Source organism: Podarcis melisellensis (genome assembly GCF_964234715.1).
Source record: "Podarcis melisellensis genome assembly, chromosome: Z".
NCBI lineage: Eukaryota > Metazoa > Chordata > Lepidosauria > Squamata > Lacertidae > Podarcis > Podarcis melisellensis.
In genome coordinates this window covers 31466914-31492953 of record NC_138547.1, presented here as the reverse complement: position 1 = coordinate 31492953, position 26040 = coordinate 31466914, and the positions used below count along the sequence as shown (strand labels likewise).

The following is a 26040-nucleotide window of genomic DNA, read 5'->3' as shown; positions in this document are numbered from 1 at the left end:
GTTTCCTGGACAACGCCGACTTCCTGTCCGTCCGCAGAAGTGTCCGGCTAGCCCCGCGCAAGGAGCGTTCTTTGGTTCCGCTGGCGTCGCTGGCCCAGGTCGGTTCCGCCCGAAGGGGGGCGTCGGCATCAGGCAGAGCTGCGCGCCTGCGGGGCTGAGGGGCTGAAGCGGGAGGGAGAGGGAGACCCGCCGAGTGCAGGGCGGAGAAGCTCCACTTTGGCGGCCAGGTAGCGCCCGGCTACTCCTCGAGCGGGACGAGGCATGCCTCGCCGGGGAGGCGGTGTGGGGTGCTAGATCTTTCTGCGTGCAAACCAGGGCAGTTTCCTCACCGCTAGAGTGAGGGAACTGTTGCCATGGAGACTCCCCCTGGATAGTGGGGGGTGGGTGGAAGAGAGAAGGAGGACGGGGGGAAACTTTGGGTGAGCTGGGATTAGGGAAGTGACCAAGCTCCCTTTGCTGGCAGAAATTCAACAGGCGTAGCTCCTCCGCTGCACTAGGTAAAGCTGGACCTGTAGAGCTTCTGCCTGTCTCGTACTGATGATGCTCAGAGCTTCTTTCAGTGGGGAAGGGGGGGAGAAGAAGGTGATGAACGTAGGAAGGAACTGACTGGCAACCTAGAGGATGCAGAAGAATATGTTCTCTTTTCAGCAGCTACTCCTGCTAGATCAACCAGGCTACTTTCCTGTGGGTTTTTGTGTGTGTGTGGCAAGCGAAAACTCAAGAGGTATAGCTTCTAGGATAGTGCTGCAGCTACGAGCGAAGATTTGCCTGTTGGATTTCTGTTTGCTAAGGTATAAGAGCTCTGCCGGTGGAAATCCAAGTGGGATATTCCAAAGGGGCCCTTTTCCCAGAAGACCTCACTCTTGACATTACATTGGGAATATGTAATTGATTTCTGTTGTTACTTACGCATCTGGCCTGAGTCCAGGAAGCTTAACCTCAACAAAGATACGCAAGTCCTTCTTCCTGGTCTTATACTGGTTAGAAAGAGGCTTTTCTAGGTGGAGTTTCTTTGGGCCAGAAACTGCCTACTGTCTCTGTTACATTGATACTCCTCAAAATCAGGAGCAAGGACGGGGGGAGGGGAAGAAGTTTCTTAATTTTGCACATTTAAGTTGACCATGATTTTAGCAACTTGTAGGAAGGAGTAGTGAAAGGCAAGGCTTTCGTTCTTCATGTTGTACCTTTCATTAAGCAGTTGTTTTGATATGATTTGCAATAATCAACTGCTTTGTGGAAACCGCAGTCTCCTTTGGTTGCTGATTTTCTGTGTAGTTCAGGTTTATTACCACCCTTCTGCCGTCACCAATTGCATTCCTGTTTGTCTTGTAAAAGGTAGTTTCATCGGTGTCTATTTTGCAGTAGCTGTACAAGGCCACACCTCTTTGCATTCTGGTAACCTGATAAGCAGTTGGCTGGAGGGTGATGAAGGAGAAATTCAGTTGTGAAAAGCTCAGCTTTGGAACAGAGGCTTAAAAGACAAGGCATCATCATAGATCAGGTAGTCACTTCCTGACCCATAGAGGTTGCTGTTGTTTTATCTTCTAGTCAGTAATGTCTCCTGCTGATCTTTTATTTACTTTTATTTTGTTTCCTCTGACAAGCAGGATTCGGCAGATGAGGGAAAATTCTGGGGAAATTAGTGGCTGTTTCCAGTTCTGGGGGGTGGCTGACTGTCTTTGTAACAGATATTATGATTGCTTATAGGAGTGAAAGAGCACCGTGAGGATCACAATAGGGCTTTCGTACTCTGGTGGCACAGTTACAACATTGGTCACCCTCTCACAACACCTTTGCCGTGCACAAACAGACTTTTAAGCCGCATTCTCTTCATATGAAAATTGTTCACTTTTAGGGGCTGATGATATTAATAGAACTTGCGGGGGGATATTGCAACAAGGCACGCTGAGCCCTGTGATTCTATCTACATGGAAAGAAAACTTATTTGGAAGACCCCCCAGGTGTAGGGGGAGGGGAAAACCCACCAGTCTTGGCCATGGTCTCCTCTCTGAGTCAAAGTGGAACATAGTCCCATGACAAAATAAGAGTACTTTGTTTTGTTAGGAAAGTTTGCTGCAGAAACGAAAGCTTGGGCACTTATATCACTAAAGAAAACTGTGGGCTTTGAGTAAGTGGGTCCCAGCTGGCTCTGATAGTATCTTGATCCCATGTCAACTTTTTGGAGGGGCGGGCTACTGCCAATACAGTTTGCATGCAACAAGGGTGTGCGCTGACTCTTAGTCTGTGTGTGCTTTGAGCCCCCTACAGTACATGGTATGCTTAGCAGTTTGATTCCAAGGATACCTGTGGAGTGCTGGAGGAATTATACTGGCTGTGTCATTTTGGGGGTGGGGGGAAGCCTCCTGCCTCGATCCTCTTCATGCATCTTTTGCAACGATGTGGCTGTGGATACAAATTTCTCAAGGGCTGGTGCCAAAGTAGTTAACCACATCACCACAACCTCCGTTTATACTCCCAGAATGTTAGCATGTGAACCTGACTTTGTTCTCCTTTCAACTTAGAGCAGACGTAGCCAGCATGGCGTCCCCCAGATGCTAATTGGACTACTGCTTCCATCATCCCTGACCACTGGCCATGCTGGCTGGAGCTGACAGGAAGTTGGAGTCCAACAATGTATAAAAACATCCTGCTGGATCTGGCTGATGACTAGCTTTATCCCTCCATGAATTTGTCTAATCCTCTTAAAGTCACCCATGTTGGTGGCCATCATTGTATCTGGAGAGGAACGCCATGTTGGTTACCCCTGGCTTAAGACATCATTGTAGTTAGGTGCTTAATTCGCTGGAAAGGAAGTGCTCCTGCTGTGCTTCAGAAAAACTATGTGCTTTTGTCTTCTTAATCTGCTGTCTTTCCTTTCACACTGACTCTTGCCGCACTTCCCACACTATTGAGGAGTGATTCCGCACACACATATCGTGAGTTGTGATAAGCACTCTAGCCTTTGCAGTATCCATCATGACCAAAATGTGAAACTAACTAAGTTCTATCTTCTGGGTGCTATTCTAATTTTTCTTCCTCTCCCACTTTATCAGTGTCACCCTTTTTATACAAAGCTTTGCCCCAGTACAAGGGTTTTAACTTGTCTTACCATGGGTTCTGTGGTGAGTTGCCAAGTAGAATAGACTTTCCCTGCTGAAATAATGTTCCTCTTCCTATGCTAGTGACCACTGCTTGACAACTCGATTGAAATAGGGAAAGGGGAACTTCTAGTACTCAGGGTTGGTGGGACTCAGCCAATTTGCTCCTCACAATTTCTATAGTTTTGCACTCCTAGCTTCTCCAGTACTTGCAGTATTTTGAGCAAGAGCAAAGGAGAGAACTGGCAGCAGTTGTACTTCCTCTTAACTTTCAGGTTTTGTGGATGAAACTGACCAAGTTTGGATGTTGTGGGGGGAGGTCTCCCCCCCCTTTCCTAGAAAATGCTACAGATTGGAATGGAGAATTGAGTGAAAGAAGAAAACAGAGGAGCCAAAATGGGAAAAAAAGACTGGAAATCAAATGGATAGATACAAATTTGTATCAGTTTAGTGGGCTAAGTCATCTGCAAACCACATTCCGTCCACAGACCACTAGTTGCTGACAGCTGTGCAGCATGCATCCTCGGTACTCTGTGGCCAACTTGGATGACAGCAGGTCCCATTAAACAGCTCCAAGTTCATGATTCTGTAGGACATTTCATCCAAAAAGATTGCTGTGAGTCTTTCAAGCGGGCTGTATTTTTCCTAAAGAATTTCCTGAGGCCCCAGGGTCATGCAGCACCTGGTTTGCCTGCAAAAGGACCCAGGTCCTTGGCATTTCCAGATAGGATTCGGAAAAGCCTGTAACCATGGGGAGCCCCTGGCATCTTGTGTTGCCTGGGTCTGATGACCATCATAGTCCAAAACATCTTTGGGGGGGGGCTCCATTTTGGCAAAGGTGGGTGCATTCAGGATTTGATCCAGATAGACCAATGGTCTGACTTCAGATAGACCAACAAGACAGCTTTCTGTTTTACTATGGCAGCTGTACATTTCCAGCATTCCCCACCCTTCTCTTAAAAGAAGAAGAATAAAAAATGCTTCTCACAGTTCAGGGAAGTTGCATTCCACCTGGCTGCCATGCCCAGTGCTAGTTCTTTTCAGGACTAACAATTCATCCCATGTCTTTGTTCAGAGACAAAGGGGACCATGTGTAGAATGGGAGCCAAGGGAGGGCATTCCTAGGAAGAGAAACGGGGCATGGCAGAAGGAGAGGAAGGTGGTGATCCCCGAGCCCCACCAGTCCGCCTCTGGGTGCGGCGCATAGGCGTCTACTGTGATGAGAACCAGAAAACATGGCTGGTGGCATCAGAAGAGGTAAGCAGGAATACTCTCAGCACCCTTTTGCGTTGGTGTTTTGGTTTTAGCCTTTTAGCAACACCTCATGTTCTCTTCCCCCCCACCCCCCGGTTTTTGTTGGTTGCTTCTCCACCCAGGAGGCAGATACAGTGAAAGCCCGGATCAGGAGAGTCCGGGTCCCCCTGGGCCAGGCGGTGTGCCCCAGCCATCTCCCTGCATCCCAGCTGCCCCACATGTGGCAGCTTTCAGAGGGACAGCAGTACCGGGACAGTAACTCTCGCATCTGGAACATCGAACACCATTTAATGGTAAGGTTCCAGGCAGGGGGGGAAAAGACACAAGCTGCTTAGCTGTGACTCCAGCACTGATGACCCAGCATCTTATTGGGATGCAATGAATGTTTTATTTTGTCTCTTGCAGATCATGGGAGTGGAAGAGCTGCTGCTGAAACTCCTCCCAAGTGATTAAATCTGGTGAGCTCTGCTGCTTTCCCACTCTCAGTCTCCCCTGCCCCCCCTTCCTCCTTTCTCTTTACTTTTTGCACTCATGGCGGTTCTTTTAATGCTGGTTTTTGTCTTTCAGGAGCTGTGTGACTCTAGGATGGTCTCCCTGTTTTGTTTTTTATGTGGTAACTCACAGCACTAAAAAGCCGCTGCCTCTGTGGTGGAGCATGGCAGGCAGCTCTCTTGGCAGTGCTGCCACCCAAGAGATTAGGACAGGCAGTGAAGAAGAGTGCCGCGGCCAGTTGAAATAACAGGGGGAGTTCTAGGTAGGCAGGATGGAACACCCCCTCCCCCCGCTGCCCTCCACTGGAAATATAGTCAGGGCACCGATTTCTGGGCATTGCTGGGGTCCGCAACAAGGCACGGCGATTGCCATTGTGTTCTCTCCGTGTTTAGTTTCCTGGAAGCGGCTGGGAAGCCACTACAGGGGACAAGATGCTGAACCAATTGCTGGGGTGCAAAAGCAAAAGAGGGCTATTGCCCTCATGTCCTGCTTGTGAGCTTCCTGGAAGGCATATGATTGACCGCGGTCACTGTGGGGCTTGGTGGGCCTTTGACAGGGCTCTTACTGTGGGGTGGGATAAACATTGTTCTGACCCAGCAAAGTGGCCTGTGCATTCTTGCTGAGTTAAATTGGTCTGAAAAGCCGCCTCGCTGTTCAGAATGTTGCAAATGTGGTTCGTTGCTCTACTAATCCAGGAGGGAGGGAGCCTGTGGCATCTTCAGCTTCCATCAGCTCCAGCCAGCATGGCCAGTGGTCAGGGATGATGGAAGTTGTAGCGCAGCAACATCTGTGGAGGGCCACAGGTTCCCCACCTTTGTACTAATCAGCTTCAGCGTTGCCAGAAGTTACATCACCCCCCTTCATGCTATGCAAGACATTGACTCAGAGGGGAGAACCCTGTCTCAACAAGCATTGTCAGTGCTTACTTGGTGATCTCTCCCCCTGCCCCCCGGTGGTTCTTCAGAGGGCCTTCTAGTCCAAGCTGCTGCTCATAGAGGGACCTTGGAAATATTCTAGTCCAACCTATTCTCAGTGCAGAACCCACAATGAAAAAGATGCATCTATAGTCCTAAGTGTCACCCTAGAAATGGCAGGGGTGGGTAGGGAGGAACCTGGACCTTACTAGACCAACGAAGCAATCATAGGTGTTTCTTGTCTCATCTTTGACAGAATTTTGGGGGACATGGGAGGGCTCGAGACATTGTATTCCACACTGGTTTGCTTGATTGGGCAGAGACACTTTTTCAGAGGGCTCTGGGACTGTAGCCTTGGATGTGCTTGAAAGGGATCAGTCCTTGCTGTGCAAGAAAAGCGGGCCTTGCCAGTGAGCAGGATTATTAGGAGATGCCTTGCTAACTCACTCCCTTAGTTCTTAAATACAGTTGTATTTTCCTCTTCTTTTAGTTCCACAGACATGGCTCAGAAAGACCCCTGCCAGAAATATGCCTGTGAAATCCAGAAATGCTTGCAAGGTATGTTGCGTTGTTTTGGGTTTGTTTCATTTAAAAAGAAAAACTATTAAAAATGATTATACCTGGGATAGGGAACTTGTGACCTTCCAGATGTTGCTGAACTCCCAACTCCCATAATCTCTGACCATTGGGCCATGCTGCTGGGTCACAGCATCCAGCAGGTTGCAAGTTCTCCATCCCTGCCTTTTTTGGGTCTTCAAGCCGTTAAGTAAGATTATAGTTTGAAATTGCAAAAATTAATCGGCAGTAAGAAAATAAAATGGAACAAAACCAATAGAAGTTGGGTAAAGGTAAAGGGACCCCTGACAGTTAGGTCCAGTCGTGGCCGACTCTGGGGTTGCAGCGCTCATCTAGCTTTACTGGCTGAGGGAGCCGGCGTACAGCTTCCGGGTCATGTGGCCAGCATGACTAAGCCACTTCTGGCGAACCAGAGCAGCGCACGGAAATGCATTTACCTATTTATCTACTTGCACTTTGATGTGCTTTAGTGACTGTTAAAAACTCAAGTGAGTGGGACGAGTCCAACATGGTACTCATGGGGTCCCACCAGAGAGAATGTTCTCTCTCTGATTGCTACCTACATTATCTCTGAAGGTAAGCAGTATCTGGAGGGGACCTGGAACATTCATTATTGCTCCAGCATCTCTGACAGGCAGAGGCATTTTTGCTAATTGGCAGGGATTGAACCTGAGATCTTCTGTATGTGCTGTACAGTACCTCTGAGTCATCTTCCAAGCCAACTGCTAAAGGTGAAGTGTTTTTGAAACCGAAAGAATGAACATCCCTTTTATGTTTTTGTTCTGAAATGTGCTGGTTTTGAAGTAAGTGACCAGCGGTCTCTGAAATAAATGATACTTTCAAGTTTAAGGCTAGTCTCTGTTCACAAAGACCTGGACCCATCCAGACACTCTGAGCTTGTGGAGAAAGAAAATGTCTTTTCTTATTCCAACACTCTTCCCATTGGGAACCTTTTGTAACAACCTTAGTGCTCTGTAGGTGGACAATTGTAGGAGAAGATTCTGAAGTCCTCAGCTGTGCTTGCATGGGACAGTGATGCTCTGTGAGCATTGAGAAGGCAAAGCTCTCCTATTGCTTTGCCCTTAACTTATCAAAAGACAATTGGTAGTACTGTTATAATGAATTTTAACCTTTCATTTGAATTGGGATACAGTCCTACCAGTTGTGTCTTAGTAATCAAAAGGAAGACTAACCTGGAAAAGATGTTATAGGCTGCAGGGGTTTCCCATTTTACCATGTAACGAAACATGTTTTAACCTGTCCCCCTGCTCTTTTGGTTGTTACTGGTTTACATGAATACACAACCTAAAAAAGAATTTTGGGGCTCTCAAAAGCTTGTTTTTTTTCTGGGTGCTGACACTTCACTTGGTCCTCATAAAAAGTGTTGCATTTGGATTCTTTCAAATTACTTAGGTGACAGATCAACCAGAAATATTGTATTGGAAATTGACCAAGGGCCATTGCAAAATGTCCTTTCTGGCTTGATACTGCCTTATTGTATCAGAGTGCTTCTTGTGAGGAGAATGGCATCCTGTCTCGAGAGACAGTGGAGTGTGCCTCTGTAGGTTAAGTCAAACCGCTGTGTTAGCAGCACTGGGGTGCAACCCTGGGCAGTGTGTATGGAGGTCCTGGGCTGCCCAGATAGCAGGACCCTGCTCTTGGCCTCACTTATGTGGTCAAAAGGAAAGCAGAGTAATATGTTTGGCACCATCCTGGCTGCAGGAGTTGCTGGAAGGAGGAATACAAGGTGCTATCCAGCCATCTTAGGGACTCCTGAAGATATATCACAAAGCAGCAAAGGTTTAGGATCAGAGTTTTCCTTCTCCTAGGTGGGCTGCTTCCCCAGGTTGACAAGCCCCATCTGCCCCTCACTTCCCTCTACAGCATGAGCAGAAACTGCTTTCTTGACCATGGGACCCACTATTGGTCTCATCCACTCAATCCACTGGAGCCTGTCTCTGCATGCAGGGCAAAGTCCCTAACTCACTGAGGGCTTGAGGCCCATTAGCTACCCTCACCTGGTTTAGCCAGCCAATAGAACCGGTCCCAGGCTGTGGCTGCTGTGGCATGCCGACAGCTTCTAGGAGCCACAGGTGAGAGCCGGGTGCAGGGTGGGGACCAAACATGGACAAATTACTCCCATCAGAGGTACTAAAGGTAAAGGTAAAGGTACGCCTGACTGTTAGGTCCAGTCGCGAACGACTCGGGGGTTGCGGTACTCATCTCGCTCTATAGGCTGAGGGAGCCGGCATTTGTCCACAGACAGCTTCTGGGTCGTGTGGCCAGCATGACTAAGCCGCTTCTGGTGAAACCAGAGCAGCGCACGGAAACACCATTTACCTTCCCGCTGGAGTGGTACCTATTTATCTGCTTGCACTTTGATGTGCTTTCGAACTGCACGTCAGGTGGGCAGGAGCAGGGACCGAACAACGGGAGCTCACCCCGTCGTGGGGAATCGAACCACCAACCTTCTGATCGGCAAGCCCTAGGCTCTGTGGTTTAGACCACAGCGCCAACCGCGTCCCTATCAGAGGTACTAGTCCTCCCCTAATCCTTTCATTATTCCACACGGTGCTTTAGGTGGGAAATTGAATAGCAGAGACCTCACTTTTATATGTAAATGTGAAATGTGAGGAATGTCTTCAGTAGCAGGTGGAGGGAGTAGCCCAAAGTGACCATACACTCTCAAAATGTGGCTTTCAGTGTGGGAACCCTCATATGCCTTTTTTGCAGCTTGCTCACTATTTGCTCTGCTTCCTGTCCCTCATCTCCCGCAGCCAACAACTACTTGGAATCAAAATGTGAAGCCGTTCTCCAGGAGATGAGAAGATGTTGTGCCCGCTTTCCCAAGGGCAGATCCATCTCCTGCTCAGGGTTTGAGTTGCAGCAAAAAGAGAGAGAGAAGCAGGTATCCTCTTCCCACGGAATTCAAGCCCCCAAACCCTGAGGATGTACTAACCTCTGGGGGAGTGGAAGACATTCCTGCAGACTTCGTTGCTGCGCAATACCTCATCTGCACCGCTTGCGTTGACACGAGGTGCAAGGCAGCTCCTCTTTCGGACATTCTCAGAAGCCAGAGAACAATGGCCCGTCTGTTAAGGGTAGAGCTGCTAGTTGTTCTACTATCAAAACGTGTCAGTACTGTAGCCTTATTGTGGATTAGATTGGAGTAGAATTAACTTGATGTGTAAATGTTCAACGTCATCTACTTTTATTATCAGGAGTAGCAATATTTCACTGCAAAGTGAAGTCCAAGCAGCCTTTATGCTGGAATCTTAAGTTTTTAAAACAACCTTGTTAGACACAGAATAACATCCTTAAGATGCAGAAACTGTACTCCCGTGAAGTCAGCACTTCCCAGTCTTTCAGAAGTTGTCCTTGCCGTGCTCCTGCATTTTGCTGTGCAGTTGTATGAAGTGTTGGCAACTAAAGCTCCAGAGAACTTGGGCTTACCCTCTTTTTGGCTGGGCAATAGTTAGGTTACCTGCGTGCCTCTGTTTCCTTATCTGCAAAACAGGACATACCACTTCTTCTTTTGGACTGTAGATATAGTAGCACTCAAATCCAATTGCACAATGCTTAATTATGTGAATGCTGTTGTGGAAGCAGCTGATTTCAGGGATAGCTATAGAGTGGTGTGTTCTCCCCCTCCGCCTTTGCAAAGCAATAGTCACTTTCTGGAAAACCAGAGTGGTGGAAGAGGTATTTTTAAAATCCCCCACTCTGCAACTTGTGTGAGCAAAGCCTCATTTCAATTGGAATGTGGTTGTAGCATCTCTTTCCCCCCAGTTGAGACCCTCCTGAACACATCTCAGAGGATTTTGAGCATCCTGTTACTATTCTGTGTTCAATCTAGTACCTCTCAGTGTTGAAGTAACTTCAAGACCACTGCAATGTTCTGTGTGCATCATAAGCAGGCATAACCAAAACCAGTGGAACAATCTGTGTTGGAAATATTTAACTTTAATGCTGCAAAAATAAAATAAACTATCTGAACATACTTTCAGAACTGTAAGAATGGTTTTTAAGACGTATGGCCTACAACATCTCTTGCTTGTCTTGCCTTTTCTAGGCTGCAATCCTATACAGTGGTACCTTGGGTTACAGACACTTCGGGTTACAAACTTCGCTAACCTGGAAGTAGTACCTCAGGTTGCAAACTTTGCCCCAGGATGAGAAGGGAAATCGTGAAGTGGCGGCAGCGGGAGGCGCAGTTAGCAAAAGTGCGCCTTGGGTTAAGAACCATTTCGGGTTAAGAACAGACATCCAGAATGAATTACCGTAAGTTCATAACCGGAGGTACCACTGTATACAAGTGCTTTCCAAGCTTCTCACCCAGATAACTTGGAAATTGTTGAGCGTCTTGGTGGACTTAATGACTGTTCTGGTTGTAGCAATTTTAATGTACTCTGTTAAATGATTTTAAACTTTATTGCTTCTCTTACATACATTTTGAATCCCATAAATTCAAATTGCCGTAAAATGTAAGAAAAAAAAGAAGCAATTAAAGAAATCAATATAAATATTTAATGTAATGGATATGCTGTTTCCCATCTTCAGTACAAATCAATAAACACACCTCAGACCGCCTGAATGAGGCTTGTAGACCAGTTTGGGAGCCCCTGCTAGATACACCTAACTGGTGAGTAGTAGGCAGATGCTGCAAGCTAACTGTGGTAACAATAGCCCTTCACGATCCTTGCTCACTACAAAATGAGTAGGTATGATGTCAAACTTACATTTTAACTAACTCAGTCTGTAGTGAGAATTTCTGTAGTGAGCAAGGATCAGAGGATTATTGTTGCCCCAGTAGTCAACAGCCCAATCTCTGAATAAGGAAATGCCTTGGTTCAGATTTCACCTGTACCACACATGCAGCCACTACAGTAGTGATTGCATGTGTATTTCACAAAGAAGGTATAGAAGGTAAATACTGAAGATTGCTTGTCGAGGGGCTATAGTTCACTGGTGAGATCTGCTTTGCATGCACAAGGTCCCAGATTAGATCCATGGCATTTCGTTAAAGGAAGCAAATGACAGACAGCTGCCTGAACCCTTGAAAAGATATTCTGGGCACAATAGTCCATAATTCTGACTTGAGATAAAGTAGTTTTTCACAGGTACTGTTCAGTTCAGGGAGCTGGTTAATGTTAACCCAGAAACATACAGCACAATTCTAAGCCTGTCTGTTCACAAGCAAGCTGCATTGAATTCAAATGACTTACTCCCAGGCAAGGATTTGTGTAAGGATGTTATTGCTTTAGTTAAAAGTGGGAGGTGGCACAGTCTGCAAGCCACTTGTACAAAGTCACTAGGTTTTCCAGTCACATTAACTTGTTCTGAAGCCAAATTGGTGGGTGTGGGTGTCACAACTGGGGCTAAGAGGAGAGGATCTCTTGTGGATCAGCACCTGGTTAAAGAACAGGAAGTAAGAACAAATGGGCAGTTCTCTCACTGGAGGGATGTAGAAAGTAGAGTCCCCCTGAGGATCTGTACTGGGACCTGCTTTTAAACTTGTTCAAAAACTATATAGTGGGGCAGCCAGTTTGGTTGAAGACACCAAATTGTTCAGGGTCATTAAAGCAAAAGGATTGTGAAGAACACCAAACTAGCCTTAAAAACTGGGCAAATGGGCATTGAAATGACATGCAGTTCAATGCAAGGAGGTGTTAAGTGATGCATAGGGTGGAGGGATCCTAATTTCACATATAGGTGAACAGAATCTGAACTGGCAGTAACTGACCAGGAACAGGACCTTGGCATCATTGTGGATAGCTCAGTTAAGTTGTAGATGCAGTGTGCAGAATAAGGACATCCCATAGGCATGTAGCTGTCCTCCAAGCATAACCTTGTGTACAAAGGTGTATGGATGTGTGTGTGTGTGTTTGCAGGTAACACCAGCATGCAATCCTCGAACTGCATGAGGGAATGCAGCCATTTGGCCCAAACAATTATTGACCCCTGCCTTAAAGTCATATCTTCCTTCAGCATTCACTTCAGTACAGTAGGTACTAGGAAAAAACAAACATCAAATAACAAAATACAGCAAAACCAGTTTATTTTAAACTCTCACCTCAAACATTTAAATATATAAAAACATTTTAAAACTTTTAGCAGTTTTCTAGACTCAAGTGTGGGTAGCTACTGGAGTTTTTGTGGGTGGCTACTTTGGGTTTGTTTTTTAACAAAAAAAGAACACCCCACATTCACTGATGGTCTCTCTCTCTCTCTCTCAGCAACGTAGTTCTTCCTAATTTATGCCCTTGTTTCCAAACTGGAGGCCAGCTCAATTCTTTTAGCACCCTCTGGTGGCCACTTAACAGATTGGCTATTTCAATCATCGCTCGAGAGGCAATGAAATCCTGATAGAGTCAAAAAATAAATGAGATTGGCAAAAAAGCAGCACCCAAATATACTATTTATTCCTCAGATCTGTGGCACTTCAGATGTTGGTGAAATCTAACTCCCATCATTCGTTACCATTCACTGGTGGATAGGATTGATGGGAGCTGTAAGGGGCCCCAAGGCTCATCTAGTCTAACCCCCTGCAGTGCAAGAATCTCAACTAAAGCATTTATGACTGATGGCCACCAAAACTTTCCTTAAAGACCTCCAATGAAAGAGAGCCCCCCCCCACCTTCTGAGGCAGTCCATTTCACTGTTGAACAGCTCTTGCCATAAGAAAGCTCCAGATATTTAGTCGTTATCTACTTTCTCATATCTTGAAACCATTGTTTCAGTCCTAGCCTCCAGAGAGGAAGAAAACAAGCCCTTTAGGTATTTAAAGACAGCTATCAAATCTTCTCTCAGTCTCCTTTTCAGGCAAAATATACCCAACTCTCAACTGTTCCTGATAAGGCTTGGTTTCAAGACCCTTGATCATCTTAGTTGCCCTGCTCTACATGTTCCAGCTTGTCAATATCCTTGTCCCCCTTCTTAGACAGAGTTACTGAGTGGGTGGTCACAGACCAAATCCATTTTCTTGGAGGAAACTGATTTTCTAGATCCATTTCAATCAGTGTTTAGGCCCACCTTTAGCACAGAAACCGCTTTACTCGCCATTTATAATGACTTTTGCTAGGAGAGAGACAGGGGAAATATGTCTTTGTGAATTTTCCTTGACTTCTCAGTGGCTTCTTATAGCATCAGGCACGGTATCCTTCTGGAGCGGCTGTCTGAGTTAAGGATGGTTGAAGTGGTTCTGGTCCTACTTGGATGGACGTTTTTAGATTGTGATGCTTGGGGTGTGCTGTTCAGTCCCGTGGAACCTTCAATATGCATTCCACAGAGTTTGATTTTATCCTCCATGTTGTTTAACATCTACATGAAACTGCTGAGTGGGGTCATATGGAGTTTTGGAGTACACTGTCAGCAATATGCTACTCACACAAAACTACTTCTCCTTTACATCTGCAAATGTGGCAGTGGATATGCTGGATCGGTAATGGACTGGATGAGAGCCAACAAAATGAAGATAAATCCAGATAAGACTGAGGCACTGTTAGTGGGTGGTTCACTAGACCAGGATGGGAGGTTTCCTGCCCTCTGAAGGAGCAGGAACGTAGCTGTGGAGGGTACTCCTGGACCCACTGCTGTTGCTTGAGGCTCAAGTGGCCTTGGTGGCATAGAGTGCCTTCTATCACCTTCGGCTGGTGGCCCATCTGTGACCCTATCTGAACAGGGATAACCTAGTTTCTGTTGTCTATGCTCTGGTAACCTCTAGGTTAGATTACTGTAACACATTATGCATGGAGCTGCCTCTGAAGACAATTTGGAAACTTCAGCTGCTGCCAAATTCAGCAGCCAGGTTGCTCACCTGAGCAAGACGGTTCGAGGATATAACACTAATCCTGGCCTGACTGCACTGGCTACCAATTAGTTTCCAATTCAAAGTCCTGGGTTTGACCTATAAAGCCTTAAATGGCTCAGGACCGCGATACCTCAAGGATCACCTCTCCCCGTATGAACTGACCCAGACCCTGAAAGCGTCATCTGAGGCCCTTCTTCATGTGGCCCCTTCTCAAGAGGTCTGGAGGGTGGCAACATGAGAATAGGCCTTTTCTGCAGTGGCTCCCCATCTGTCGAATGCTCTCCCAGGGAGGCTTCCCTGGCATCTTCATTACATATCTTTAGGTGCTAGGTGAAAGCACCTTTGGCTGATTAAACAATTTATGGCCTTTTAAATGTGTTTGGGGGACAAGGGATTATTGGTTTGTTAATATGTTATATATATATTGTGTTTCCATTTTTTATTTTTATGCCGCAAACCACCCTGTAATCTCTGGATGAAAGATGGTATATACATTTGATAAATAAATAAATAAAAAATTTGCAGGGCAGCCTTTTGCAAGAATGAACTAACAAGAGTGGTATTTTTAAAAGCCAGGGCTGGGGAAGCCCTTCAGAAGTTGCCAGACTCCAACTTCTATCAGTCACTGAGTATAGTTGATGGCATGATGAGAGTTGCAGTGCAGCTCCATTTGGAGAGCCATGGGTTCCTATCCCTGCTCCGAACCATTAAAGCTTCTGCTATAATAAATCTGTTCATTTATAAATGTAGCTCAGGATATCATTTTAATTTTTACATGTAACAGACAGGTAGGGACTGCAGGAGGGGAAAAACACGTATTAGAAAATCAGCTTTAAGTGCTCCTGGAGCAGATATGAAAAGTGCAGGCTTCTGTCCAGAATGCAACTCATGCAGAGATAAACCAACTTCTGTCAATATAATCCTACCATTACTTCTCAATCTTCAGTTTGGGGGGCAAGAGTCACATCTCTCATGCAGCAATCATGATCTAGAAAAGCTTTCCCCAATGTGGTGCCATGCAGATATTTTGGACTACAATAATAATAATAATAATAATAATAATAATAATAATAATAATAATAATAATATCTTTATTGTCATTGCCCCCTCTCAGGGACAACGAAATTACTTGGCTGCTCCATCCACCCAGATAGGGCATTCCACTCAAAATCAGAACAACTATAAAAACACTAATTAAAACAATATAATATAATACAGCAAGGAAGATTAGATGACTTTCAAAGTCCAGGTTTCCCATTCAGGGCCGAGATCGCTCTGGAGAAGAAGCTGTACAACTCCCCTTGGCTATGCTGGCTGGGGCTGCTAAGACCAAAATATCTGGAGGGCACCAGGTTGGAGAAGGCTGGTTTACAGCAACAGCAGACCATGCCTAGCTCTTCCTCCATACATTTCAGGGAGCTGGAGGTCCATAAAAGACAGAGCAGGAGGCTCCAGCAGAAGAACACAGCATTCCATCCCCATAATCCAGTAACTTTTGCTACCAGTGGCGTGAGTCATGTAGAAAGCTTTCCAACTCCAGTCATTATTTTAGCCGTTCTACCACCAAGAGCAAAGTTTAGTTGAACCATAATCAAGTGAGTGTTCAAAATACATATTCTGGGAAGAGGGTTCACCCCACCCACTACAAGCTTTTCAGGCCTCCTTCAGCAGGAGAGGATGGCAGAAATCCCACGCAGCAGTCAGAGTTTCCACAGATCATTCCAGCCCTCTGGCTTCAGCAAGAGGTAAAAATAAAAGTTTGGGAGGTGTCAGGAAGACCTGTTTCTCTCTTCTACGGGCATTTCTAGGAAGCAGTAGTCAGAGCCTGTCCAGGGAAGAATAAGCCAAAACTAGATGCAGGTTATTTTGGGACATGGCCTGGCACACCCTCTCCTTAGGCTGCTGAGCTTCTGTGCTCTCCAAAGCACAGGCTGTACTCTTTGCCACCCAGGGGGTACAACACAATGAGAAGGTGCCTACAAGGGAGTTGGGTGCTCCCCTGCAGGGTACTATCATAACATTTTGTGCATGTTTTCCCACTGGAAAAGAATTTGGGGATGATTATACAAAACCTGACATATCAGGCAGGAGTAGGAATCAGCCTCACAGCAAACAGCCTTCAGCCTAATGCTGCCTCTCAACCACTGACCAATCAATCAAATGAAAAAAGGAGAGGAGCAAAAGGAGCTTGTGGCAGTGTTTCTGGAGGCCATAAGGTGCATACAGAGAGAGGTCAGAATGTTCCAGCGGACAAGTTCAGCAATGGAGAAAACGAACGATTACTGAGTAGGAGATGGCGGTGGCAGCAACAGCAGCAGCACAGGAGCCAGATCAGAGGAGGCTCCTAAGAAGCCATGCCGAGCAGAAACCCTCCAACGAACCCTCCAGTCAGGAGAACATTCTTCTTCAGAAAGGAGATCACCTGAAAAAGAGAAAAGACATATCTTATATTGGTCCCTATTTGATTTTCAGAAGCTACATGTTGCCTCCTGGACATGCATTGTGGCTGCTCAAGTGCCTGACAAAAAGACACCCCCACATTTGCAATTATAAGGCGGCAGCAAGCATAAGAGCCCCGACTCTGTGGGCCACTGGTTGTGCAGGCCTACTCAGACCAGAGTCTTCAGAAGTGAGAACTCTCTCTGGATTCTGCCTAGAAGCTATCAACTATACTTGAAATCTGAAATCTGCTGCTGACAAACTGGCTCTCCCTTCAGTGTACCATCTTGATTTTGTTACAGCCATACTTGGTAAGCAAACACTGTCTGCTCTCACACCTCCCTCTCAATTTAATGCAAGGATGGGGAACCTCTGGACCTCTATCCTGGCTTAGAGTTGTATTGAACCAAAGGCTAACTGTTTCAGAAGCTTTGCTAATGCCATACTGGTAGTCAAGATAATCCCATAATTAATTGGTAGCTGCTGTAACAATGAGCTCATATATATGTTTATATTCACTTGTTTTGATATATGTTAATTGGCTTGCTTTGATGTGATTCTTATCTGTGGTATTGGAATGCTGGGCTCTGAGCCCAGAAAGGAGAACTATCTGTAAGGTATTTGCCAACTATGCCCTCATCTAGCCAGGTGAAATGATGTGTGCTACTTTGCTGTATAAAGAATGTATAAACATTTGCTTGGGTGTGGATAAGTCATCTCTTATATCTTGTCTCACATCTGCAAAGGCTAGGAGAATTGTCAGGCTGATTTGCTGTAAGTCTACCCCTTCTTTAGTAAAGCACCAGAACTTACAACTCTGGCATTTTAGGCAACCAACAGATTCTTGGGCTGGAGTATTGTTCACAGGAGGTTGAGAGAGCTTGTTGCTGTTATTGATATTATTGCTGTATCTTTAGTTTTAGATCTCATGATTTACGTGGAAATTGTTTCCATTTGGTTATGTACTTTTTGATGTTTTTATTGATTGTTTATGACTTCTGTTATGTTTGAAATTATGTCAATCTTGTCATGTTGTAAGCCGCCTTGAGCATAGTTTCAACTGTGGAAAGGCAGCATACAAATAAAATGATGATGATGATGATACACCTGCACCCAACCAGTCCCAGGAGCCCTCCTTTGGGCCAGTAGTCCAGGACAGGAGTGATGTGAGTTGGGTGTCTAATAACACCTGCAGGTCACCCATAACATATTTAATAATTTTTGCCCATCTCCTCTTTACAGCACAGTTATCACATCAAAAACTTTTTCCTACTCAAGGCTTTGCTGCTAGCCTCCTGTATCTCTCCAACTTGCCCACCAGTCTCACCTCATCCATTTTGCTCTTCACTTCTGGTGTCAGCTGATTGGTGGTGCTCCCACGAAACTTCAGCTGTTCTTTGGCTTTGCTCACATCCCGCTCAACCATCTGCCAGTCCACTTTGATGTAGCCTGTGTGGTTTGCAAGCTGGAGTAGAGAAAATGTTTCCTGAAGCAAAACACTACATGTCTAGCTGGACAAGTAGTTATGGACAGCATTGCCCACTTCTTGTATCCCATCCACATTGCTACATAGCAGCTCAAAGCAGTAGCCCCAGGAGAACTGCCCTTCCAATAAGTTGCAGCTATAGAGAAAAGCAGTGAACAAAACAGCATTTGGAGTCAAGGACAGCAGGAACCTAGCCTTCTTTAGTGCAGGTGTGTGGAACCATTGACCCTCTAGATGTTGCTGAACTACAACTCCCATCAACCTCAGGAAGCAGTCAATGGCCAGTTATGATACAATCTGTAGTTAAGCAGCATATTGAAGGCCAAAAGTTTGACACACCTGCTTTAATGCACTGGCCTTCAACCGGTGAACTGGGAGGCACTACTGGATCACAGTTTGATCTAAGGTAGATCAGAACAGCAGCACTTACCACTATATAAGTATATGGTGTTTTGTTTTTGTTTTTTAAACCCAGTCAGTCAAGAAATGCGAGCCTAAATGCATGAACAAGTTACAGATGCATCCCAGGTCTGAAAAAGTTAAGAATTACTGCTTAATGTGTACAGAATACAAGTGGCTGTCTAGCAGGAAGACTGGTAATCTAACACAAAGAATCACAACAGCAGGGCTCTGTTGCCCACACAAACCCTGGAATGGATGTTTTAAGAAAAGCCTGGATGAATCAAACAAATATAACCAATGCCAGTACTCAGTAAGACTGAGCAATTTTGGGGGAGTCCATGGATGACTGAAGAGCCCACTGAGCCAGTGCATTCCCCAATACACTCCAGCAGTTGCTCTTCTATCACATGGAAGACCTGCATGGAAGCTGGAATAGAAGGCACAGAAGCAAGTAAGGTTCAGACGAAGATCATTTTTTGTGTGAGCACCAAGCTTAAAATAGAGAAGCTGTTCCACTGATGCTGATGTTTAAAATTAGCAGTGGATTGGCTTTGCTGCAAGTGATCATGTGTTGCTGTTGATGCTATCAGAATCTTCTCTAGTGGCAACCAAAACCCTATATTGCACAAAACAATTTTTAGAAAAGAAAAGAAAAATCAGAGATCCTTTGATAATCCAGCTGGAAGACAAAATGGCTTGCTACCATCTTCTCTTTTTATATTAATATTTTCAAAGGCCCTATATCTTTAGCACAGGAGTGGGGAACCGTTGACCTTCCAGATGCTGCTGAACTACAACTCCCATCATACCTAGCAAGCATGGGCAGTGGTAGGAATTGTAGTTCAGTAATATCTGCAGGGCCGAAATTTCCTCACACCTGCTTTAACAGATCTATGATAGGCAGATATCAAGATATGATGCATTACCCCACAATACACACACTGGGTTGAATCTAGGTTTTAGCCAGAGTAGACCCATTGAAATGAATGGGCTCAAGTTAGCTATGCCCATTAATTTTAATGAGTCTACTCTGAGTAGGACTAATATTGTATACAAGCCACCGTGTCTCTAGACAGAAAACTTCACTTGTAGCATTTCAGCCAGATATTTCATTCAGTCCAAAGACTTCAGGGCAGCCTGCATGGTTCTCCCACCTCCCTGTTTATTCCCACAACAATCCTGCAAGATGGTTTCATCTGAGAATGACTGGTCCAAAGTCACCTAGTGAGCTTCATGGCTGAGCTGGGATTTGAACCCTAGCCTACCAGGTCCCAGTTCAACACCCTAGCTACTATACTGTGCTAGAACTCCATTAAGTGCAACAACCTGTCTATAGGCTGCTAAAATGCCCAGAGTCTCTATAAGAACAGCAACACACATTATTTGCAAGGCATGGCATAGTACCAGATTCAGCAATATGCAGCTGCAGCAACTGTGAACTAGAAGCTGCCACTGCCAGGAATATTTTAAAGCTCTACCAGGGAATGATGAAGAAACTACAGCAGAGCCAAAATGCTGCAAATGATGTTTATCCATTTTTCCCCCTCTTCCCCCACAAGCAAAAGACTCGTCACAGTGCAGAAATTTCTCCATTTTTTTGTAGTGGATACTATACTGTTCATCACCATCAGAACAAATTTGGAGTCCTGCTAAGTATGCAAAATGGTGCTTAAGCTGCTCAACACAAATAGTTGTTGCTGCCACTTTCAGGGATTGCCAGCTGAACGCAGAGAGAAAAATACATTAGCAGAAAAGAAAGCCACCGCTAATGGTGGGCTCTATCCTGGAGAATATGGTGAAATCAACCACCATCACTCAAAATTTATTTGCCCACAAATGGGGTGGAAAATATCAAGAGGGCATTTGGCACAGCTATAAAAGGAACTACCAAAGTGTTCCAACTTGAATCTCCTGCACAGGCAAGTCAGTGAACAAGAGGCCCTAACTAGGGCTGGGTTGTGAATGCTGCCTAGACATCCCATTAAACCACTCATGTGAAAAAGATGAGTCACAGCTGCATGCAGTTTTCTGCAGTTAAGGCAGCCAAAATACTCCAATCTACTGGTCAACTACTCCCAAGCCCAAGGTAGGCAACCACCAACCTGAAGCAGGAAGAAGCCACCTCCCACAGCAGTCGCTGCCAGTTTCCCAACCTTCTGGAAGATGAAGCCAGTGCACCTGCAAATCAAAAACAGGGATAATTCAGGAAAATTACACCAACTACACAGAATAACTGACAAGGCAGCTACATCTGCAGTTAGTAAAAATGGCAATCTGTAGCACAGTGTTACTACAAGAGTTGGGTGAATTTGCTGTCCCCTGCCATCTACCACAAATGCAGCCAATGTACAGCACTGTCTCACCATCCAGTGGCGCCTCCGATTGCCAACTGGGTTGCTACGTTGTACTTCTCTGCACTGGACCCTGAGCTGGGTGCAAAGAGCTTGCGCCACCATGGCTGGTTCTTTGTGTACTTGGTCAGATCCAGCACGTCATCACTGCTTCGCCCTACTGCAAAATCAAAGAAAAAGACATGAGCAAGGAAAAGATAAAGCCCATTGCTGAACTTCTATCCTATTTAAGCATGGCCCAACTGCTGCCCAATTTTTGCCTACTGTAGACAGAGGAGCAGAAGGAAGCTTTCACCTGCTATTTAAGCAATACAAGTAGGATTGGGGAATAAGGACCCTCCAGATGTTGCTGGACACCAACGCCCATCAGCCCTAGCCAGGACAGACAGTGACTAGAGTTTATAGCAGTTGGAGTCCTACAACATCTAGAAGGCTACAGGTTCCTCACCCCTGCAAGGCAGCAACCCTAAATAACACAGCAAAACACTAGTAGAACCTTAAACTTGAAATATTTTTGTATTTGCGGGGGGGGGGGCTAAATTGCTGGGTTTTTAAAATAAAAGATAACACATAAATCCTCCCTCTATCCACACTGTCAACAATGGGAATTATAGCACATTCAGTCTTTAAAACACCAGGTTCATTTTTTACTGATACAGTGGGATGTCTCCGCTTCACATTATGATTTATCCAGCAAGCATAAAGATACCACCTGAAGCTGCCTTATCCTGAGCCAGTCCACTATTCTGTCTAGCCTAGTATTTTCCACTCTTAACAGAAACTTTCTAAGACTTCAGCTGAAGGCCTTTCCAAAAGCCATTATTCAAGTTATTTTTCACTACAGATGCTGGGGATTAAACATGGGGCTTTCTGCATGGAAAAGTCTATGCTTTAGCACTGTGCAATGGCTTGCACCCTTGTCAAATGATGTCTGTTTGAAGATCCTCAAGGGAAGAGCTGTAGCTCAGTAGAAGAGAATCTACTATGCTGGCAGAAAGTCCCAGGTTCAATCCTTCACATCTCAAGGTACCGCTGGGAAAATTCTCCCTGCCTGAAATCCTGGACAGCCGCTGCCACTCAGTAAGGTAGCATTGAGCTGGATGGACAGACAGAAAGTATCAGGCAATTTCCTATGTTTCATCTTAAGGAGGCTCAATCTATTAGAACCACAACACGCATGATACGAAAGGCATGGCATAGCAGCAGGCTCAGCAACATGCAGCTGACAGGTAACTGATAAACAGCTTTCCATCTGGTTTCTTGTAGCACATAGCATACCCTCCTACGAGAATAGGGATGTCGTAATCCCATTATTATTATTATTATTATTATTATTATTATTATTATTTTACTATTTATACCCCACCCATCTGACTGGGTTGCCCCAGTCACTCTGGGTGGCTTCCAACATATATAAAAACATAAAGCATCAAACATTAAAAAAAAACTTCTCTATAATGTACAGGGCTGCCTTCAGATGGCTCGGGGGGTCAGATCACTGACCATACCCTCTGATGAAATAGGGATGTACAAAGGAAAAGCGGGGCATTTCGGAATCAAATCAGAAACTGAGACGGCTTCTGCAAATCCTGGACTGTCCCTGGAAAATGGGGACACATGGGGGATCCGATTAGTAGTAGGAATCACTTCCATGAGGGGAATTTGTGAGGAGTCTTTCAAATGCTTCGGGGTCTCCATCCCACAGCCATTGCCCTTTCAGGCTGTCCATGGGTCACAACAGATTAACATAGGTAAAAGTTTAGTAAAACGACCCACGGGTAGGTGGAGAACCTGTGTCCCAAGGTCCCCTTGTACCCCTCGCCCAGCCATTAATACTCAAGGTCACTCAGAGAGCCAGCCATTCCATCTGCCCTACCCTGCAGGGTTGTTGTGGTGATGGTGATAACATGGACGGGGACGGGATTATCCCGAGATCTCTGGAACAATGGCGGGGCACCAAGTGGCATGTTAATAATAGCAACTCACTAGGGCGGTAGAGATGGAGGTTTCCCCGGGGAGGAGATAACTAACGGGCAGCTTCTCTCTCCTCTCTCCCCCACCCCCAGCCAAGCGGAGTGACGTCACTCCAAAGGTTCCCGCGCGGCGATCGTTAGCGCCTCTCACCCGGCATGATGTCGGCGGCCTTGCGCTGCTGCTGCTGCTGCGCCCGCTTCTTGCGCTTGGCCTCCTGTTCAAGGCGGAGGAGGGAGGAGCAGGAGTGGGCGCTGCCGATGCGTGACGGCGACGGAGACACGCCCAGCTCCAGCCCCAGCTCCTCCTCCATCTCCTCCTCCAAGGGGTTAGCAGGCCCCGCCTCCGGTCTTCGCCGCCGCGCGCATGCGCGTTCGCAGAGGAGAGGCGTGGGTTAAGCCGCGCCGCGATGTGTTTCTCCTCCTTCTCCACCACCACTAAACGCCTGTGGGACACGTGAGGAGGCGGAGCCTGATTGTTTGATCACCTAGGTAACCGCCGGAGGTTAGAGGCGGGAACGTCTCAGACAGTTACCGCCCCCTCCGACTTTCCTCCCCCTCGTTATTGGTGTAGGCTCCAGTTCGTCATGCTGAGGGGAGGAGCAAAGGGCTTAGCGGGTTTCTGAGTGGTGCGGCCTCCTGTTACTAGAGCGCGGTCCTTATTATGCGCCCTCCCGTGGATCAGGCTGCTAGTACACTTAGCATTCTGGCCGAGAGAGGGCCTCTGAGCATGTACAGACGTTCTACCACCCCAAAAGAGCTACAGTGCCCACAAACATGTGCAGAGAGAGTTTAAGAACACAGGTAATGTATGTGGGCCTTTAAGCAGTTGTAAACCCTTACGCGCGTGGCGTTGTGGTCTAAACCACAGAGTCCTAGGACTTGCCGATCAGAAGGTCGGCAGTTCGAATCCCCGCGAGGGGTGAGCTCCCGTTGCTCAGTCCCAGCTCTTGCCAACCTAGCAGTTTGAAAGCTCGTCAAAGTGCAAGTACCGGTAGATAAATAGGTACCGCTCCGGCGGGAAGGTAAATGGAGTTTCTGTGCACTGCTCTGGTTTCTCCAGGAGCGACTTAAGTCAGAAGCTGTACGCCGGCTCCCTCGGCCAGTAAAGCAAGATGAGCGCCCCAACCCCAGAGTTGTCCACGACAGGACTTAACAGTCAGGGGTCCCTTTACCCTTTTACAGTGGTGCCCCGCAAGACGAACGCCTCGCAAGACGAAAAACCCGCTAGACGAAAGGGTTTTCCGTTTTGGAGGCGCTTCGTAAAACAAATTCCCCTATGGGGTTGCTTCGCAAGACGAAAAAAATCTTGCATCCCCCCCGCGGGTTTTTTCCGCTTTTTTCACCCTTTTCTTAAGCCGCTAAGCCGCTTATCAGCAGTTCCGCTGATAAGCCGCTTAACAGCTGATCGCTGGAAGCCGCTTAACAGCTGTAGCGCTAATCCGCTAAGCTGTTAATGGGCTTGCTTCGCAAGACGAAAAAACCGCTATACGAAGAGCCTCACGGAACGGATTAATTTCGTCTTGCGAGGCACCACTGTACTTTTTAAGATCCTAGAATGGCGCACAATTAGTTACACAGCTGCTCTTCAGTGACACATAGCTTCTGAGCATGTGGAGAGGTTTGTTTTTTAAAACCTTAAGGGTGTAATGCACCTGAACTAATGCAGAGTTTTATTATTATTTTTTTAAAAAATTTTTTTTGAAAAAACACAGGCTGTGAACATGAGCAGAGTTATAACTTTCCTAAAGGAACCAGCTTCTTGTTAAGAAGGTGAACCCCACCTAGACCTAAGGTTGCGATTTTATACACACATAATATGGCAATATGCCTCACTGAACTCGGTGTGTTATGGAAGTAATGAATCCCAAATGAATTGCCATGTTACCCTGTAACCTTCAAGGCAAACAGGTTTTTTTTTTAATTGTGTCATTTGTGTTGAAAATATTAGCCTTTTTACAATTTTATGCAAGGAGGTTGTCCACAACAGCAGTATATCAGTAGTTTAAATACTGTAAATACCAGAAAAAAGAAGGAAGGCCAGTGTCATCTTAAAAAGCAATTTATTGAAGAATGATATGCTTTTTGTGTTTTTCTGACTTGTGCTAAACAAAAGATCTAAGCATTGCACACAGGATTTAAATGTTCCTCTTTTTTAAAAAAAAACAAAAAAACAAAAACAAAAACCAGCCAGAATTCTAGCAGACTGGCAAATCTGATTAATACACTGATTTCTGGAGAGGGCTCATCTAGTTCAAGGGACACAATACCTTTTATATTGGAACAATTAATTGAGTTTCACCCAAGAGTTTCTCCAACAAGCTCTTAGAAACAGCACTCCCCCCCCCCCCAATATCCAGCTATGCTAGGCTCACCAACAGTCCCGGGCACTTAGCTTGTGGGAAAGCTCCCATGTTAGAGCATGTATACGCTTAGGCTAGTTGCAATTCCAATCATCACTGGTAGGAGGTCTTAGCAGCTGCAGAACCTGATGCCACAGGAAACCCAGTAATCAGATGTAGCTGTTGGTATCATCTTACAGATCCTACACCAACTACTGAGCATCCTGTTTACACCGGATATAGAGTGCTTTTCCTAATCTCCTTGAGAAGAAAAAGGATCAGGCTAGATTAAGGGAGGTCTGTTTCCTGTTAGACACAGCATAATGAGAAAGAGGCCACATATTGCAAAAATAAATATATAAATAAATAAATGAGGGAAAGGGTCACACTATGTAAATATTAATATCAATCTGCCAGAGTGCAACAGAATATACAATCTCAATTAGAACCCTTCAGCTGAAAAGAAGATTGCACACAATCCCTCTGTCCTCAGCCCTGCTTGGTATGATGAGTTCTTCACAGCTCGGAGAAAAAGCATTAGTGCACCTGCTTGCCCGAGTGCTCCCCACTGCAGATCCTCTTGAGTGACTGAGGTTGTGCCTTCCTTCCTGCTGCAAGAAGAAACACAAGACAGATAAACGTCTGTGATGATGATCAGACGATATGCCAGCCTGCATGGAGTTTCCTCTGCCGGGGAGAGGAAGAGGCCACCAGCCTGGTTCTTAAAATATGCACCCAGTCACAGTTCATGGCACCATTTTTTACTTCTTTCCTTTACAAATCAAGACTAGAGCATTCCACCACAGCAGTATGAACTGATGCTCAAGAATAACACACACAGTTTGTCTTTAGTCTGCCTTTCAGGCTGTGAGCTAGAGGAGAGAGAAATATAAACATGTTACCAGC

General features: G+C 45.8%; 4 protein-coding genes across 12 annotated transcripts in view; 3 read left to right on the top strand and 1 right to left on the bottom strand.

The window, feature by feature from the left end:
• The first annotated feature begins 12 nt into the window (after nt 1-12).
• On the top strand, nt 13-5059 carry MTCP1 (mature T cell proliferation 1). 9 transcript variants are annotated; one of them, XM_081896777.1, is made up of 6 exons: nt 13-98; nt 1366-1501; nt 4174-4355; nt 4475-4645; nt 4758-4810; nt 4920-5059. In XM_081896777.1, the coding sequence occupies exons 3-5, from the start codon at nt 4239-4241 to the stop codon at nt 4803-4805; spliced, it is 336 nt and encodes a 111-aa protein (XP_081752903.1). In that variant the 5' UTR covers nt 13-98; nt 1366-1501; nt 4174-4238; the 3' UTR covers nt 4806-4810; nt 4920-5059. The 9 variants fall into 9 exon arrangements, with proteins under 9 accessions (XP_081752903.1, XP_081752900.1, XP_081752899.1 ...); XM_081896774.1 differs by having other exon boundaries at nt 21-98; nt 1363-1501; XM_081896773.1 differs by having other exon boundaries at nt 90-227.
• On the top strand, nt 4966-10334 carry CMC4 (C-X9-C motif containing 4). The gene is made up of 3 exons (XM_081896781.1): nt 4966-5106; nt 6249-6316; nt 9112-10334. Exons 2-3 carry the CDS (start codon nt 6259-6261, stop codon nt 9279-9281), a joined length of 228 nt encoding a protein of 75 aa, XP_081752907.1. The 5' UTR covers nt 4966-5106; nt 6249-6258; the 3' UTR covers nt 9282-10334.
• Nucleotides 10335-16332: 5998 nt separating this feature from the next.
• FUNDC2 (FUN14 domain containing 2) lies at nt 16333-23213 on the bottom strand. The gene is made up of 5 exons (XM_081897518.1): nt 22947-23213; nt 20835-20982; nt 20574-20649; nt 17911-18048; nt 16333-16566 (listed from the first exon to the last, which is right to left on the bottom strand). Exons 1-5 carry the CDS (start codon nt 23104-23106, stop codon nt 16489-16491), a joined length of 600 nt encoding a protein of 199 aa, XP_081753644.1. The 5' UTR covers nt 23107-23213; the 3' UTR covers nt 16333-16488.
• A 132-nt stretch (nt 23214-23345) lies between these two features.
• Nucleotides 23346-26040, top strand: part of F8 (coagulation factor VIII) — an 82604-nt gene continuing 79909 nt past the window's right edge. The window contains exon 1 of the mRNA XM_081897294.1: nt 23346-23596. The gene's annotated coding sequence lies outside the window, so the exon portion shown is untranslated. The remainder of the gene's footprint in view (nt 23597-26040) is intronic.